At 50.5% G+C, this 18,313-nt stretch overlaps 1 protein-coding gene across 4 annotated transcripts; it reads right to left on the bottom strand.

The window, feature by feature from the left end:
* Positions 1–2,416: 2,416 nt before the first annotated feature.
* Positions 2,417–15,458, bottom strand: HSPBP1 (HSPA (Hsp70) binding protein 1). Of its 4 annotated transcripts, none has more exons than XM_077914742.1 (8): positions 15,366–15,458; positions 14,578–14,872; positions 12,296–12,500; positions 10,076–10,300; positions 6,598–6,753; positions 6,389–6,485; positions 5,761–5,872; positions 2,417–2,718 (listed from the first exon to the last, which is right to left on the bottom strand). In XM_077914742.1, the coding sequence occupies exons 2-8, from the start codon at positions 14,779–14,781 to the stop codon at positions 2,644–2,646; spliced, it is 1,074 nt and encodes a 357-aa protein (XP_077770868.1). In that variant the 5' UTR covers positions 14,782–14,872; positions 15,366–15,458; the 3' UTR covers positions 2,417–2,643. The 4 variants fall into 4 exon arrangements, with proteins under 4 accessions (XP_077770868.1, XP_077770857.1, XP_077770849.1 ...); XM_077914731.1 differs by lacking the exon at positions 15,366–15,458 and adding an exon at positions 15,218–15,359 and having other exon boundaries at positions 14,578–14,875; XM_077914723.1 differs by lacking the exon at positions 15,366–15,458 and adding an exon at positions 15,218–15,359.
* Between the last annotated feature and the right edge of the window lie 2,855 nt (positions 15,459–18,313).

Raw genomic sequence — 18,313 nt, 5'->3', positions numbered from 1 at the left:
TTTTTTAGGTTTTATTATTTATTTATTCATGAGAGACACACAGAGAGGCAGAGATATAGGCAGAGGGAGTAGTCACAGAGAGCCCAATACAGGACTCGATCCTGGATCCCGGAATCACGCCCCCTTAGCTAAAGGCAGACTCTCAACCGCTGAGCCACCTAGGTATCCCGAGGGTTTGTCTTAAAATGGACTCAAGCTCCTATTGTTACTCGGCTTGAAACAATTGTGAGGCATTTCCTTCTCTTCCTTGAGTCTTTTCCTCTGTCACGTTCTTTTGTCTTCTACTCAGCATTTTGCTTCTTTCCCAGTATGCTTGCACAGCTGCATATTATTTTAACATAGAGCTCAGGAACTGAGGGACATGGAGTAGCCATATTCAACCACCAAGTGAAACCTGAGATATTGACATGGTCAGTCTGGATGCTGCAGGGGCTCTAAGGAATGAAACCTGTCTCCACCCTCTCAGAACTCACAGGTTGACCATACTGTGTGGGACCGAGGAAATTTAACAAAAATCCCCTACCCCTGGACAAGCAGAGCAGGACTGACTCCATTTTGTGCTGCAACGGCCTAGTGCTGACCTGCTTATTGCTTAGGGCGCTGCCCCACCCTAGTCAAACCGCAGGGCACACCCTAATCAGAAATCGGCTCAGTGATAGGCCAGTTCAAATGGATACTTTAGGGTAAAATTTAATTCAATCGGCCATGACTGTGCAACTTTCTGCATATCCCATTGGCCACTGGTCCCTATAAAGCTGCTACACCTCTTAGTCTTGGGGTCCAAATCGCTGCTCTGCTGTGTTGGGTGTACTTGGACCCAAGCTCAAGCTTGTAAATAAACCCTCGTGTGTTTGCATCGGTGTCGGCTCCTCGGCAATCTCGGGCACAACAACTGGTATGTGTATTAGAAATGGAAGGGGTGGGGTACGTAGGTGGCTCAGGTAAGTGTAGGACTCTTGGTTCTGGCTCAGGTCATGATCTTATGGGTCATGGGATTGACCCCAGCCAGTTTTGTGCTCAGTGGGAACTCTGCTTGAAATTCTCTCCCTCTCTCCCTCTGCCCCTCCGTCACTTGCACGTGCATGTATGCACATACGCGCTCTCTAATAAATCTTTAAAAAATTGGAAGAGGGACGCTTGGGTGGCTCAGTGGTTTAGTGCCTGCCTTAGGCCCAGGGCGTGATCCTGGACTCCCAGGTTTGAATCCCACATCGGGCTCCCTACAGAGAGCCTGCTTCTCCCTCTGCCTATGTCTCTGCCTCTCTGTCTGTGTCTCTCATGAATAAATAAAATTTAAAAAAAAATTGGAAGGGACTTCTTAAAGTGTCTGGTGGGAACACCCATTCCCCATTGTCCACATTTCCATGTAAAGGAACTTCAACCATTTAGTGTGTCTTCTTCTGGCCTCTCCACCCCTTCCAGGGGCTGAGGAACAATGTACCAGGTTGGATGGGCATCGTGGCTCACCCCAGCTCCCCCTCTCATAGCCAGCCTACCCAGGGTCTGGCCTGCTGCACCCAGAGGAAGGCCTGTGTGTATCCAGTGCTGCCTGTGACAGGAGAGGTAACCCTGTCTAATGCAAGACTAAAGCCATTTCTTCTGATCGCTAATGGTAATAAAGGTGATACTTTATCTTCAATTCTCAAATCCTGTACCTACCTCTTGATTTATGCTGAATTTGGGAAGAAGGGTGAAAATAACTGGTCCCTCCCAAATCCCTGGAGTACAAGTAAATTACACATGAGAGGAATTCATCCACATCAAATGCAGCTAGGAAACCAGAATACGGGAGGAGGCGCACAGCTTTACCTGAAACATAGGTTTGTTAACTTTTGCCCACAGTTCAACCACCCTGGGCTGATTCCTCATCTGAAGATCAGCAGCGGCTGCAAATGATGAAACCACCTTCAGCTAACTGACAAGGAATTCATGAAAGGAGCTGAGGCGTGTCTTCCCACCCTAATCTCTGAGACAGCTGGAGATGGTGTGGTGCTTTGCAGTTGGTCGAAAGGAGGCCCAAGCTCCTGGCACACACACACCCTCGGTGCCCGGGCTCCCACCACCACTGCCCAGAAGCCTGCGCTGAGCTTTAATTGGCTGAGCTGAGGTCACATAATGCACCTCCGCATGGGATGCTGGGAAATAACGTGGCTTCTGCCTCAGGGCAGGCTGCCTGAGTGCTAAATTTGAGGGTTCTTCAAACGGAGAAGCAGGGGTGGATGAGTGAACCGGAAGGAAGGAGGGCGGCCCACCACCCTCCCTGTCAGGAGAGACTGCTTAGGTGAGCAACGGTGGCTCTGGATTTGAGAGCAGTGCGTTCATGTTCAAGCTTGGGCACCCCAGACCCCCTAAGATGGCACACCTTCCCAGGTAGGGCGCCCTCCAGGGGAGATGACGAAGGCCGCAGCGAAGGAGCTGGAGGAGAACACCTTTATTAGAGAACAGTGTGGACACGGAAGGGGGTACCGGGAACGCAGTGCGGAAGGGGAAAGTGCTAGCGTGAGGGGTGGAGCCCAGGGGCCGGCGCCTTCTTTGGCGAACCGGGTTAGGCCGCCCTGGCTGCGCACCAACAAGGCTCTGCTCTCCCCTGGGAGACAGGGCGCCTGGGGTTCCCACAGAGAGGGGGTGCTGAGCCACCGGGGTTCACCGATCCATGCTGTCGTCCGTCGGGCTAGAGAAACAGGTCTGTAGCAGCTTTTCGCAGAACTCCAGCTCCTCCTGGATCAGGGGGGCAAGAGCAGGAGCTCTGAGTGCACAGGCGGGGCGGCTTCCAACATGCTCGGCACCGAGATAGCCTCTCTGTCCTCCCCAGTGCTGGCCCCAGAAGCCTCCAGGGGTTCTCTGACTCAAGCTGAGATCCACGGCTCGCTGTTTCCTTTCTCATCTGTACCTGGATTACTGAACCAGAATGAGGGCCTCCCAGTGTCTCTGATACCCCACTGGTCTGTCCTCACCTCAGCCCCTTGGGCTCTTCATTTCCCCAGGTATGACCGACCCCTACTAATCCCCACTTAAAATTAGAACCTTCCACAGGTACAAATCCCGGAAACCAAGAAAGAAGCACTCCTAGGTTGGGCCACATGAACATAAAAGGTTTCTGCATGGCAAAAAGAAGCCAGAAACAAAAAGAAAAGAAAAACAATTTGAAAAATATTTGCAACTTGTCGGAAAAGGCTAACACATTTAATACTTCAAGAACTTTAATATATTGATTGAAAAAAAAAAAACTCACCACCCAGTAGATAAATGGGCAAAGGATATGAACAATTCACAGGAAAGGAAAGCTCTCTAACTTTCCTCCAGGGAGAAATGCAAATATAAACTGATTAGAAATACCACTTTTCACCAATCAGCTTGGAAAAAAAAGGTCAAATGGCTTGAGGTACTTTTGAGCACCTTCACAGTTGGAGAGTCAACTGGTTCAGCCTTTACAGAGAGCAACCAGGCAATAGCTAGCAAAAATGGCCCTAAGCTGTATAACTTCATCCTTAACCTACCTTAATCCAGCTTTTCCCCTTTTGCAAACTATTCTATAGACATACTCACACATCTAAAGAAACCTATGTAAAGGTTTATTCTTTCAGCAGAGTTGGTAGCAGCAGAGAGGGGTCATGACACGAAAACAGCAACCTACCTTGCAGCCATGGCTGCCCACACACAACACACTCCTTCTGCACTCTTCCCTGAGATATTATGAAAGGGAACGAGGCAAGGAGCGACAAAGTGGTCAGGACAAGTAGATTTTACACGGAAGGAAGGTAGAAAGGAAGAATATATACACACATTTGCTTATGTGCACAGACTATCTTAGGAAGGCCACACACAGAAGTGGGGAAGGTACGGGGTGATTAGGGGCAGGGGCAGCAGGGAGACTTCTCACTTTTGACCTTCCTATGCATCTGGAATTTTGAACCATATGACCACAGGACCTTTTCATGAGAAGGCATTCATGAAATTTAACACTTCAATTTACCTACAAAAATACTTACAAAAGAGTTAGAAAAAAGAACTAAGTCACGATAGAATCACCTTACAGAATACCATCCCAATTGCATTGTTCAGTTATGCTAGAATTAAAGCAGACCTCTACTTAAGTATCTGGAAAGATTTCCAAGACACATAGGAAAGAAGGCCATATGAAGAGACTGGAGTGGCATATCACTAAGCCAGGGAATGCCAAGGAATGCCAGCAACTACTGGCAGCTGGAAGAGGAAGTATTCTTCCCTAGAACCATCAGAGGGAGCATGGCCCTGCAGACACTTTGACTTCAGACTCCTAGTCCCAAGAACTGCAAGAGAATGCATTTCTGTGCTTAGCCACCTGGTCTATAGTAGTGTTACAGCAGCCATCAGTACCGAAAATATCACTGCCCAGCCTTCTCTGTTCCCTCACAGGTTGTTTCCTTCACTGTAGTTATAACTTCCTGCTGTCAAACTATACAAAACAATGTTAAATTACACAGATACAAATATTGCATGTACTATACATGCATATACACACACACATACACACACTAGGTATTTGTAAATACATGCTTCTGTTTATTTGTCTACATGTTTCTCTATCACCCCTGGAAGCCCTGAGAACCAAGACTGTATCTTTTTTGCTCCTCATCAAATCCCCCAGTGCCCATATCCAGGCCTGGCACGTGGGTAAGCTGCCCCTGACGAATGGAGGGATGGAAGGATGAGGTTTTCACAGGTGTATTCTTATGTCTAAACTTTTCACATGGCACACTTCTAAGAACTGGAATTTATTATATGATAGTTATATATTATATGATACCCCAATAAAGTTGCTAAAGTTTTTTTGGAAGAAAAAAAAGGAGTGCTGGTCACTTTGCTGGAGGTGTCCCTCAACAGTGGGCCCTGGCATCACCTGCCCAGGGTCTGGCATGCCAGTGGCGCAGAGAATGAATGTCCCAAGACAGCAACAATTGACGTGCTCCCCAGCTGAAAGCCCAGGCTAGGCCAGGCTTAACCCGTGGGCACAACCCATGGGCATGTTTTCCACGTGTCCTTGTGATGAGGTTGGGGCAGGCACCTGGGGTTGAGCAGTGTGCCTCTCCTGGCCCTCCCTGCTCCTCAATCCTGGCACCTCTCTGGAAATGCTCGACAGGGTCACAGAGGAATGGACTCAGTAGAACAGAAGTCCTGGGAGGGTAGCACGTCTGCCATGCTCAGCTTTGCTAAAGCACCAACATCTGGGTGCTACTTAATCATCAGTTAGCTAAATCACTTCATTGTTTAGATAACTAAACAACTATATGAATATTCATTCAGTTGCTCTTTATCACTAATTTGTTACTAATTACCTAATTATCTGAATTATCACTTACTTGTTACTGATCTATTTAAATATCTAATGAGCTATTTATTACTTGTTATTTATTATCTAATTAAATATCTGAGTTGTTTATCTATTTGCTACTCATTATCTACTTAATTACTTACTTTTTATTTAATAAAATATTAAATTGGTTACCTTTTATTACTGATTTATCAGTCTAATAAAAATAATTATTAAGTATCTGATAGGATGTAAACACTTATAAAGTTTAGCTAATAAATAACTTCATTAAGCCCTTAAAACACTCCAATTCATCATTCTCCCGCTGGCCTGTGGTGTTCATACAGCATGAGGCACAGGGGAGGGGGCAGTAAATGTCTGCTGGATGGATGGCAGAAGAAACACAGGAACGAAGAGACAAGGAGACAAACGTATGGATGAAAAGACCACACAGGCCCCGTGGGCAGTACCTGATACTCCTCGTGCTGCTGCAGCAGCTGGCAGCGGTGGCGGAGGAGCTCCTCCAGGCCCAGCTCGGGCTCCCGGCACTCCCGCACGCCCTGGGGGAAGTCTGTCACCAGGCTGTAGGAACAAAAGAGCAATCCTCAGGACCTTCAAAGGTGCGCCCTTGCACTGCTCCCACAGGAGCCCCAGGCAAGACAGTTCCCCAGCTCAGTTTCCCCATCTGCAATACAAATTTCACAGGGTCCCCACCCACATCAGGGCCTACAGTGAGATGCGTACAAAACAAGGCACCTAGCACAGAGCCTGGCCTGGAGCCCACTCCACACACCAGAGCTGCCACCTGCTCAATTGTGTCTGTCATCTTTTCCAGACGCTAATCTGCTAGTTCTGGGTGCAGGGGGAGCGGGGTCAGAAAGACTCTCCCTCTCCTCCCAGGCTATTGTGTCAGCCCCCTACACACGAGGAAACTAATGCCCAGGGAGCGCCAGCACTCAGTCCTGCCCCCTTGGTGGGAAAGGCCTGAACTCCTGAATCCTAGAAGGGAGGAGGCTGGAGGGCTGTAGCCCAGTGATGTCAGCCTGAAAAATGGGAGCACCTGCCCCAGGCCTCGTCCTCTCAGAGGCCCCAGCATACCTGCACAGGGCTCCAAGCACATGCTCATGGAAGGGGCTGTGTTCTGTCCGGATCAGGGCCACCAGCTGCTGGACCATCCCCATGGAGCACAGAGTCCCTGGGGGAAGGGGCTTGGGGGTCAGAGGGGTGGTCCACACCCCTCCCCAGGCACACCCCTCCCCCACCCTCCCTTGGGCATTGTCCTGGGCCCCCTGCCCTGGCCGCCCCACCTTTGTGTTCAGGGTGGCCCACCAGCAGGTTCTGCAGCAGGAATGCCGACTTGACCTTGAGCTTTTGCACCTGCTGCTGCATGGCCCGCATCAACACAGAGAAGCCATCCAGGCGAAGGAACTGCAGCAGCCCCACCTCCTGCTCCCGGACCAGGCCTGACAGGAAGGGGGGGAGAGAGAGAGAGAGAGGCCTCAAGGTCACCATTGTCACCACGAGCCTCACCACTATCACTTTCAACTACTATGGGCCTGGGTTTCATAAGCACAATATTTTTTTAAAGCATTGTTTTACTGAGATATAATTAACATAGACTATTAGAAGAAAATTTTGCCCCGTCCCTCCCCAATCCTGCTCTGGCTCTTGGTATGTCTGGGGAACTGAGGCTGTCTACCCTTTGTGGCCAAGCCTCCCAAGGTCTGTCTGTCCACCTATCTCCTCAGTTTTGGACATGATCTTCCTGATGTCACCTGCTCCAGGACTCTTTCTCTCACCTTTACTAGAGTTCCTTCCCAGCTTCCCTGTTCTTTTTCCCAGGGCCAAACTGTGACATAAATATATATCTGGTCTTTGCCCCCATTCCTGACACTAAGCTCTTCAAACCCGCGGCGCTTCCTGGGTGATAAGAGCATCTTTTGTTCCAGTGAGGTGACTCCTGGTGGGCTCCTGGACAGGGTTTACTTCTCAGAAATACCAAGCCATGATTAGAAACTTGGAACCTCCAGCCCCACCTCCCAACCTCCAGAAAGGAGAGGGACGAGAGTGGAATTAATGATCCATTATGTGCACAGGAGGAAGCCTCCACAAGATTCCCTAAACGGTGGGGTTCACAGACCTTCTGGGTTAGTGAACACGTCCTTGTACCAGAAGGATGGCACACCCCAACTCAGGGACAGATGTTCCTGTGCTCGGGACCCTTCTAGACCTCGTCCTATACACTGCTTCATCTGGCTGTTCCTATCTTTTTTTTTTTTTTTTTTTAATTTTTATTTATTTATGATAGTCACACACAGAGAGAGAGAGAGGCAGAGACACAGGCAGAGGGAGAAGCAGGCTCCATGCACCGGGAGCCTGACGTGGGATTCGATCCCAGGTCTCCAGGATCGCGCCCTGGGCCAAAGGCAGGCGCCAAACTGCTGCGCCACCCAGGGATCCCCTTTTTTTTTTTTTTTTAAGATTTATTTAGGGGATCCATAGGTGGCTCAGGGGTTTAGCGCCGCCTTCAGCCCAGGGCGTGATCCTAGAGACCCAGGATCGAGTCCCACGTCAGGCTCCCTGCATGGAGCCTGCTTTTCCCTCTGCCTGTGTCTCTGCCTCTTTCTCTTCCTGTCTCTCATGAATAAATAAATAAAAATCTTAAAAAAAAATTTATTTATTCATGAGAGAGAGAGAGAGAGAGAGGCAGAGACATATGCTGAGGAAGAAGCAGGCGCCTCACAGGGAGCCCGATGCGGGGCTCAATCCCAGATCCCGGGATCACCACCTGAGCCAAAGGCAGGCATCTAACAACTGAGCCACCCAGGTGTCCCTGTTCATATCTTTTATAGTAGGCCACTAAACATAAATATTCCTCTGAGTTCTGTAGCTATTCTAGCAAAGTATCAAACCTGAGAAGTGGATCATGGCAATGCCCAATATATAGCCAGTAGCTAATAAGTACAGGAAGCTCTAATTTCTTTCTTTTTTTTTTTTTTTTTTTTAAGGAAACTCCAGCCCCAACATGGGGCTCAAACTCCCAACGCTGAGATCAAAAGTTGCATACTCCATGACTGAGCGAGCCAGGAGCCCCCAGAAGGCCCAAACTTTCCACTGGTGTCTGCAGGAGGGACCGTCTCTTAGAACTGAGTCCTTAACCTGTGGAGGTGTGCCAACTCTGAGTAGTCAGTGTCAGAATGGAACTGCAGAATGCCCAGTTGGGTGTCCAGAGAATTGGAAAACTGACTTATGTAAACTCCTGCACACACATTTGGTGTCACAAATGTCATGAGTGAAAGAAACAGGTTTTCCTCCAACTTGAAACAGATGACACAGGGCTGCCATAGGACCCAGCAATTCCAACCGCAGGTGTGTACACCCAGAAGACAGGAAAACACACGTCCATGCAAAAACTTGTCCACGTGGTTCACAGCAGCACAATTCTCACAGCCAGAGGTAGAAACCACTTGATGCCCAACCAATCAACTGATGAATGGATAAACAAAATGTGGTCCCTTTATAAGTGACATATTACTCAACCATAGAAAGGCATGAAGCATTGGCACAGGTTATAAATGCAGATGAAGCTGCAAAACATGATGATCAGTAAAAGAAGCCAGACACACACAAAAGGCCACATGGTGGACACATCCAGAGCAGGCAAATCTGTGGAGATGATAAGCAGACTGGTGGCTGCCTGCAAGGGCTGGAGGGAGAGGGTGAGGCAGGACTCCTAACAGGAATGCAGCTTCTTTTGGGAGTGGGGGAAATGTTCTGGAGTTAAGACAGTGGTCATGGCCACTACACAACCTACTGAATATGCTAAATTGTACATGTTAAAAAGATAAACTCTATAGCCTGTGAATTCTATCTCCATAAGGCTTATTTAAAAAGGAAACAGTAGGGATCCCTGGGTGGCGCAGCGGTTTGGCACCTGCCTTTGGCCCCTGCCTTTGGCCCAGGGCGCGATCCTGGAGACCCGGGATCGAATCCCATGTCGGGCTCCTGGTGCATGGAGCCTGCTTCTCCCTCTGCCTATGTCTCTGCCTCTCTCTCTCTCTCTATCTCTGTGACTATCACAAATAAATAAAAATGAAAAATAAAATAAAATTAAATTAAATTAAAAATTAAAAAAAAAAAAAAAAGGAAACAGTATCAAAAAAAAGAAGAAAACGGCCAGTGGGGGCCTCCAGCATGGCACACACACAGACAGGAGCCCAACCCACAGTTAAGAACATTCCCTGGGCTCAAACCCCACATCTGCATGTCCTTGCAGGGTGCCCCAGGCTGTCACCCGGTCCCTCCTCTAGGTGGATTTGGTCTCCCTACCTCAGAGGCTGTGCATATGAACTAAACAAGTTAACACTCTCACAGGGCCTGGCATGGGGCCTGGCATAGAGTGCCCCACAGGCACTGGAATCATCCTCGTCCTGGCACCTGTTGCCCAGGAGGCAGCCATTAGTATCTCTAACAGGTAGAGAGGCTGGGGTGCCGCTTAACACCCCATTACACACAAGATGGCCCCCTCCTTACCATGAGTGTCAACAGCACTGAGGCCAAGAACCCTAATGCACATGAAGCACATAAGCTGAGTGGTGCACCTATGTCATCAGAATCTGGCTCTCTGACAAACGAGGGGTTGGCTGGCTCACCACCCTGTCCCCAGTCTCCAGCACAGTCTTAACTGGCTATGGGAATAAATAAACAATTATGGCTCCCCTCCATCTGCCCCTGAGCAGATGCCAGCAGGGCCCCTGCCCCTCCCTGGCTGCCCCAGACACTCACAGGAGATGGCAAAGAGGGCCTTCACGCGCACCAAGTCACAGGGGTCCCGGTCAAGCAGCCTCAGCAACTTGCGCAGGGCACCCAGGCCCAGCACTTGCTCCTGGATGGCTGCCACATTCTGGCTGCATGTGCCGATGAGCTGTGCTGCTCGCCACCTCAGCCCTGCAGGCCCTGCCTCCAGGTAGCGGCCCACCAGCAGGTGCATGCCTGACAGCTGGCAGAAGTCTGTGCAGAGAGAGGAGAGATGAAAGTCCAGGTGGAATGGGCTGACTTATGCACCACCCCCCACCCAAAATCCACATGTTGAAGCCCCAACCACTTGGGTGTCTCAGAATGTGACTATATTTGAAGATAGTCCTTGTAAGAGATCATCCAGGTAAAGTGAGGTCATCGGGATAGGTCCTAATCCTCGCAGTAAGACTGATGTCCTCATAAGAAAAGATCAGGACACAGACACACAGGGAAAACCGTGTGAAGACACAGGGAGAGGGCAGCCATCTGCAGGCCAAGGAGAGAGCGCAGGAGAAACCAGCCCTGCCCACACCTGGGTCTCAGAACCCTGAGAAAATACATTGTGTTTCAACCCCCGAGGCAGTCAGCCCTCACAAGTGAACACAGCAAGTGAGGCCAGAGGGGTGGGCTGGCTCCCAGAGCCTGCCTCAAGTGCAGGATCCGTCAAGCACCCAACCAGAGGTCCCTCCAGGGCCAGCATGCCTCAAAAACACCAGCATTCAGGCGGTTAGGGTTCCAGAATCCAGCACACTACATCCCAGTACCAACCCCCAATCTTTGTGACAATCAGAACACCCCTATGGGAGAACAGTACACTAGACCAGGGCTCGGCAAACTACAACCCACCACTTGTTTCTGTCAATAAGGTGGTAACCAGCGAACTTGGCAGTTCCTCAAAAAGTTAAACACAGAGTTATCATGGGTCCACTCCTACATAAATATCTTAAACCACAGAAAGCAGAGACTCCAATAGACACTTGTACCAATGTTCAAAGCAGCATTATTCTCAATAACCAAAGGGGGAAAGGACCCAAATGCCCATCAGTTGCAAACAGATAAAAAAAACATGAGGTCAGGGCAGCCCCGGTGGCTCAGCAGTTTAAGCGCCACCTTCAGTCCAGGGCATGATCCTGGAGACCCAGGATCATGTCCCACATCAGGCTTCCTGCATGGAGCCTGCTTTTCCCTCTGCCTGTGTCTCTGCCTCTCTCTCTCTCTCTCTGATGAATAAATAAATAAAAATCTTTAAAAAAAAAAAAAAAAAAAACATGAGGTCAATCCACACGATGGAGGACTAGCCATTCAGAAGAATAAAGCTACAATACAGGCTACAATGTGAGAGAACCTTGAAGATGTCACACTCAGGGAAGCCAGTCACAAGAGATCACATACTCCACGATTCCATTTATGTGAAACATCCAGAAAAGACACGTCCACACCCTCCACAGCTACATCATGCCCCTCCAAAAGAAATGGAGGATGCTAAAAAAAAAAAAAGAAAAAGAAAAAGAAAAAGAAAAAGAAAAAGAAATGGGGGATGCTGACCTTCTATCAGCTCCTCGGCACTTAGGACAAAACCCACAGCACCTACTTCAGCCTGCAAGGCCTTGCATACCCAGCAGCACCTCCTACCTCTTGCCCCTCCCTCACTGCATTCTGTCATGCTGGCCTTACTGCTGTTCCTGCACATATAAGGCATGTATGTGTACCTCAGGGCCTTTGTATTGGCCTATTCCCTCTGCCTGTTATGTTTTTCTCATGGCTGTTCCCATAACCTGCTCATTCACTCCAGGTCTCTAATCAAATGGCACCCCTTGGGGAGGCCTTCCCTGACCATGCTGCCCAGAACCACCTCCTCATTCATATTCTAGGCAGTGACAGTGCAGTCCCAAGAGACAAGGGAGAAATGACCAGTTTTGGAAAATGTTACGAAGGTAGACCTGATACCAGCCAGGCTGGTGGGGTAAGTGAAAGTCCCTTCCTGGTGGCAAGGGGACCAACCAGGAAGAGATAGGACAGTCCCATCTGAGGCCAGAGTTGAAGCCAGACAGGAGAGGGAGAGGCTGGAGGCTAGAAGGGTGGGGAAGAGTCCGATGGTGTGGTCCCCAAGAGAAAAGACAAGGGCTGAGCCACAGCAGGACATGGGGCTGAGAAGGAAGAAAGAGCCAGAGGATGCTGAGGGGCAGCCGTGGGTGGGCCCAGGTATACCTGCAGCATTGTCCATGTTTTCACACAGGTCGGCCAGCAGCTCCAGGGCCCCCTCGCGTTCCTGCTGGTCAGTGGCCAGTTCAGCCTCAACAGCCAAGGAGGGTATAGGCTGGGACAGCACTCGAAGACAGTTCTTCATCTGCTCGACTTCTTCCCGCTGGCCCCGGAAGGCTGCTGACACAGCCTCCTGCAGCCACTGACGCCTCTGTCAGGGCAGGAGAGTGGGGGAAAGAACCAAACCTCCGTCAGTGATGAAATCATAAATACAGTTGTTACTAATAACAGCCAACATCTGAGACCTAACCTATCATTCCTTCAACAGCTACCCACTGGGTATCTCTTCCACTGAAAATTTTCTAGATACCAGACTTATAGAGAGACTGGGGCTATGGGGTGTGAAAAAAGGCACTCTCAGATTTCTGTCCTGAGCAACCAGAAGGAGATGAGGACAATGGTAGGAGAAGCAGGTATGGAGCAGGAGTAGTAAAGATGAGAACTCATTTTCTACCATGTTAAGTTCAAGGGCTCTATTATGCGCACAAGGTAAAATAGTGAGTAGGCTGCCTGAAGCTCAGGGAGGGGGCCCAGCCTAGACTTGGCTTTCTCAACCCTGGCTCTACTGACCCTCGGAGCTGGAGAGTTCGGGGGTTGTGGGGGAAGGGCAGTCCCATTGTTCTGCATGTTATAGAATGTTGAGAAGCATCCCTGGTCTCTACTCACTAGATGCCAGTAGCCCCCACCCCACCCCAAGTGGAACAACGAAACATGTTTCCATGCATTGCCAAATGTCCTGAGGGGGATGAAATCAGAACCAGTGGTCTAGAGATGTAAACTGGAGAGTCATCAGGGTAAATAGTCTCAACACATGAGATCACCAAGGAAGTGAGCAGAGGTAGGTACGAGGAGAGCCCTGGGGTGTGCCATCATTCAGAGGCTGAGGAATGAGGAAGAGTCAACTGAGGAAAACAGGAAGGGAGAGCCAGTGAGTAAGGATGAAAACAAGGACAGTGCTCTAGAAACCAAATGAAGAAAGAAGGATGCCTGAGGGGCTCTGCATTTGAGTGTCTGCCTTCAGCTCAGGTCATGATCCCAGGATCCTGGGATCGAGTTCTGCATCAGGCTCCCTGTGAGGAGCCTGCTTCGCCCTTTGCCGATGTCTGCTTCTCTGTCTCTCTCATGAATAAATAAATTTTTAAAATCTTAAAAAAGAAAGAAAGAAACCAAATGAAGAAAGAGATCCATTGTCCAGGTGGCCAGTAAATCAAATGCTGCCTATTAGGTCAAGTAAGTTGACAGTTCAGAGCTGGCCACTAAATTTTATTTTCCCATCGGGCCTGTTAGTGCTCATATGTGGGCTCTATAGTCACAGTCCTGAACAAATTTGGCCAAGACATTCATTTTTCTGTGCCTGTTCCCATTTCATTAACCTAAAAGTTCGATGACATCATGGATGTCACTGGATTAGCACGGCATTTTGTACACTGGAAACACCATCGCCAGCTAAACACATATAACAGATGTTGCTACTCATCTCCAAGACAACCTTCCAAGTGTTACTGTCAACCCCACTTCACAGATGAGAAAACTGAGGCCCAGAAAGGTTGTGACACACAAAGGTCACACCGTCGGCCATCCACAAAGCCTTAAGTCACACCTAAATGGTCTGTCCACAGAGCCTGCACTCTTCATGAGAACAGCCTGATGCTTGCAGGAGCCTGGCCTCTCTGACGGTGTGCCCTGAGTCCTGTGTATCTTCAGAAATATCTGGTGAAGGGCAGCCCTGGTGGCTCAGCGGTTTAGTGCCGCCTTCAGCCCACGGTGTGATCCTGGACACCAGGGATCGAGTCCCACATCAGGCTCTGTGCATGGAGCCTGCTTCTCCTTCTGCCTGTGTCTCTGCCTCTGTCTCTCATGAATAAATAAATAAAATCTTAAAAAAAAAATATCTGGTGAAGTACATGTTACTAGTCTTATTGTCATCATCAGTTTGCAAATAAAGACCTTGCCATTCAGAAAGATGAAACAATATACCCAAGGTCACACAGCTGGATATTGCTGGAACCAGGATGGCAGGGTTCTGAGAATCCTCCCTCCTTCTTTACTTGCGGAGCTACTCTGCATCCCAGTGCCGTATCTGCCCTCCCAGACACTCGTGAGACCCGACCTTCAATCTACAATGACCCAGCTAGGACAAATACAGCCTACTACTCTGCCTTCACACCTAGGCGCTGCCTCTGCCCAGGGCACTCTCCCCCCAATTCATCGGGTCCCTCCATCTTTACCTCCTCACTCATGGGTTCTGGAGGGGGGTCTGGTTCCTCAGAACCCGCCGTGATAGCCATCTGCAGCAGGCCTTGAAGGTTTCGAGGGGGCAGAGGATGGCCCGAGTTCCCCGCAGAGGAGCCGCCGCCCCCGGATGAGCAGCCCTGGGAGGCTGGGGGCAGCGCCAGAGGGAGGCGGCTGCCCCCCGAGCCCTGGTCCGCCATGGGCCGTTTCTGAAGGGAAGACTGTGTTTGGGGTAGGAGGTGGTCACCGCTGAGGTAGTTCTGGCGCCCGGATGGGTCGACTCCTGGGGGTCTGCTGAGAAGGTGACGTTTTAGGAGAGCTCCGCGCCCGCCCCATGACCCCAAACCACTGTGCCCGCACCCACTTTAACCACAGCCCCGCTTTCCTTCCTTCATACCAACAGGACCCTTCCCCAAAGTCTCAGTCCCTCCTTCCTCCCTCGCAACAAGCCCCACCCACTCCACCTACCAACCCCCTCCCCCATCTCCACTAAATGCGTTCCTGTCTCTTAGCAACCCCACTGCCCTGCCTCCATAGCAACAAGCCCTCCCTTTGGACGTCTTAGCAACAAGTCTCCTCCTTCCTCTCCAAAGAGGGGAGTCAGAGAGAGGTGGACCTCACTTCCCCGGGCCTCACCTCCCCCGGGCCTCAAGTCGCCGCCGCTACTAAAGATAGAGTCGCTGCCACCTGACTCTGGTGGGCGCCGCCATTTTGACCGGAAATGCGCTGGTCTCGCCCGGAAGTTTCCGGCGCCCCCTCCCAACCTCCCAACCTGGGGCAGTACCTGAGGCTGAGACCGCGTGCCTGTCTCTTAAGCCCTTCCCACCTGGCCGGATACTGCGCTCGGCCCCGCCCCCCGCCCACGCTCAGCCTAAGCTCCGCCCCCGACCCGGATCCAGCCCCTCAGCGAGCTCCGCCCCCTCGACTTCCCTTCAAGCTCCACCCTCGCCCCGCCCCCAGTCAGCTCCGCCTCGGCCAGACCCCGCCCACACCTATGTTCCCGCCCCTCCCTGCTACCTCAAGCTCCGCCCCTATTCTAGGCCTTTCGGCCTCTCCCAGCTTAGCCCCGCCCCTGACCTAAGCCCCGCCCCGTGCTGGTGCCCGGTAGGCCCCACCCCCTCCTTGCGGGTAGTGCAGGCCCCTCACCTAGACCCCTACCCACCTTTTCCTGGAGCCCTGGCTTGTCACCTCTAACATCTGACGTAAGCACCCTTGGCCCACCTCACCCCTCTCTTGGCTTCAGTTTCCCCAGTCGTCAAAGGGGGCTACCTGGTCCTTGCTGCAGCTCCTGTGCAGACACCTGTTACCATCCAGGCTCTCGCTCTTGGAATCCTCCCTGAGACCTGCCAGATGCATGGGAGGGGATTCTTAAAAGACGAACCTGAAGCAAAATGCCCAAACAAGGTGCCCTGGGAGGCGAGCCCACTGTGTTCTCCGCTTTTGGGGTTCAGCTTTGGGAATACGCCTGGCCTGAGAGAGGTGTTTGCCTTGAGCTGGGCTTAGAGAAAGCCCGGTCCCAGTCTCCCATTAGAGGTCCCGCCCCGTCAGGAGAAGGCTGTACTCAGCCTCCGGTGCTGGTGTTCACTGCCAGGCCTGGTGTGTTCCAGGTTATATTTGGGGCGGAAATAGGAAGACAACATAAAAGCTACACGCACAGTGGGCAGTGTTTGTAGCACTGAACAGAATAGCTCTCATCTGGGCTCCCACCCCCAACCCCTGTACCCTATTGTATTAGTTTTCTGTTGCTGCCTTTAAATTATAAAAAATGTGGTGGCATGGGGACACCTGGGTAGCTCAGCGGTAGAGCTTCTGCCTTCAGCTCAGGGCATAGTCCCCTGTCCCAGTATCGAGTCCTGCATCAGGCTTCCTGCGAGGAGCCTGCTTCTCCCTCTGTCTATGTCTCTGCCTCTCTCTCTCTCTGTGTCTGTGTCGGTCATGAATAAATAAAATCTTTAAAAAATTTTTGGTGGCTTAAAACAACAGATTTATTATCCTATAGTTCTGCTGGTTAGAAGTCCAAAGTGGTTCTTACTGAGTTTGAACCAGGGTGTCGGCAGGGCTGTGTTCCTTCTGGAAGCTCTAGGAGAGAATCTGCTTCCTGCCTCTTCTGGCGTCTGGAGGACACCCACACGCCTGGGGTTGTGACTGCATTGCTTTGGCTTCTGCTTCCACCATCATCCCATCTCTTTCTCTGACTCTGCTGCCTGCCCCTTAGAAGGACCCTTGTGATTACATTTAGGGTGCACCCCAATAACCAGGATCATCTTCCCATCTCAATATCTTCAACTCAATCACATCTGCAAAGTCCCTTTGGCTCTATAAGGTGATACATGCACAGGTTCTGGGAATTAGAATGTGGGCATCTCTGGGGACTGTTATTTACCCTCCCAAACTTATATACACCTAGGTACAAGTCAGTTTATATTATTTACAACATGTAAATGTTGCCTTTACCTCTGCCACTCCCCCTGCTTGTGCTCTCTCTCTCAAATAAATAAATGAAATCTTTTTTTTTTTTTAGATTTTATTTATTTGAGAAACAGATACCGAGTGAGAGCAGAAGCGAGGAGGAGAGAGAGAAGCACGCTCCCCGTGGAGCAGGGAGCCAAATGTGGGGCTCAATCCCAGGACCCCAGGATCATGACCTGAACCCAAGGCAGATGCTTAACCAACTGACCCACCCATGGGCCCCTAAATTTAAAAAAATAATAACTAAAAAAAATTACAGAATACCAGGCATATGGTTACCCAGCTTCTTTTTAAATCTTTTTATTTATTTTTTTTTATTTTACGATAGTCACATAGAGAGAGAGAGAGAGAGAGAGGCAGAGACACAGGCAGAGGGAGAAGCAGGCTCCATGCACCGGGAGCCCGACGTGGGATTTGATCCCGGGTCTCCAGGATCGCGCCCTGGGCCAAAGGCAGGCGCCAAACCGCTGCGCCACCCAGGGATCCCCCAGCTTCTTTTTAAAAAAAATATTTTATTTATTTATGAGAGAGAGAGAGAGAGAGAGAGGCAGAGGGGATCCCTGGGTGGCTCAGGGGTTTAGCGTCTAGACGCCTTTGGCCCAGGGCGCAATCCTGGAGTCCCGGGATGGAGTCCCACATCGGGCTCCCAGCGTGGAGCCTGCTTCTCCCTCCACCTGTGTCCCTGCCTCTCTCTCTCTCTCTCTCTATGTCTATCATAAATAAATAAATATTTTTTTAAAAAGGAGAGAGAGGGATCCCTGGGTGGCGCAGCGGTTTGGCGCCTGCCTTTGGCCCAGGGCGCGATCCTGGAGACCCGGGATCGAGTCCCACGTCGGGCTCCTGGTGCATGGAGTCTGCTTCTCCCTCTGCCTGTGTCTCTGCCTCTCTCTCTCTGTGTGTGACTATCATAAATAAAATAAAAAAAAATTAAAAAAAAAAAAAAAGGAGAGAGAGAGAGAGAGGCAGAGACACAGGCGGAGGGAGAAGCAGGCTCCATGCAGGGAGCCTGACATGGGACTTGACCCTGGGTCTCCAGGATCACACCCTGGGCTGAAGGCGGCACTAAACCGCCAAGCCACTGGGGCTGCCCGGTTACGCTGCTTCTAAGGCCCTATATGATCTGTCTCTTCGCCTCATTTTCTCTCTCTCTCCCCCTCACTTGCTCCCCTCTGGCCACACAGGGCCTTCAATGTTCCCACAACACACCAGGAACACTCCCACCACAGGGCCTTTGCATTTGCTATCCCCTACATGGAAGGTACT

The sequence above is a fragment of the Canis aureus genome, chromosome 1 (genome assembly GCF_053574225.1).
Source record: "Canis aureus isolate CA01 chromosome 1, VMU_Caureus_v.1.0, whole genome shotgun sequence".
Taxonomy (NCBI): domain Eukaryota; kingdom Metazoa; phylum Chordata; class Mammalia; order Carnivora; family Canidae; genus Canis; species Canis aureus.
This window is presented reverse-complemented; position numbering and strand designations above follow the sequence as displayed.

Excerpts from the sequence above, each read along its gene's own strand:
- HSPBP1 (XM_077914742.1), bottom strand. The coding sequence starts at position 14,781 with ATGGCGGACCAGGGCTCGGGGGGCAGCCGCCTCCCTCTGGCGCTGCCC. Across the intron at positions 10,301-12,295 it reads AAACATGGACAATGCTGCAG|ACTTCTGCCAGCTGTCAGGC; the intron begins GTATACCTGGGC and ends CTCTCTGCACAG. Across the intron at positions 6,754-10,075 it reads GGCCCTCTTTGCCATCTCCT|GCCTGGTCCGGGAGCAGGAG; the intron begins GTGAGTGTCTGG and ends CCTTCCTGTCAG.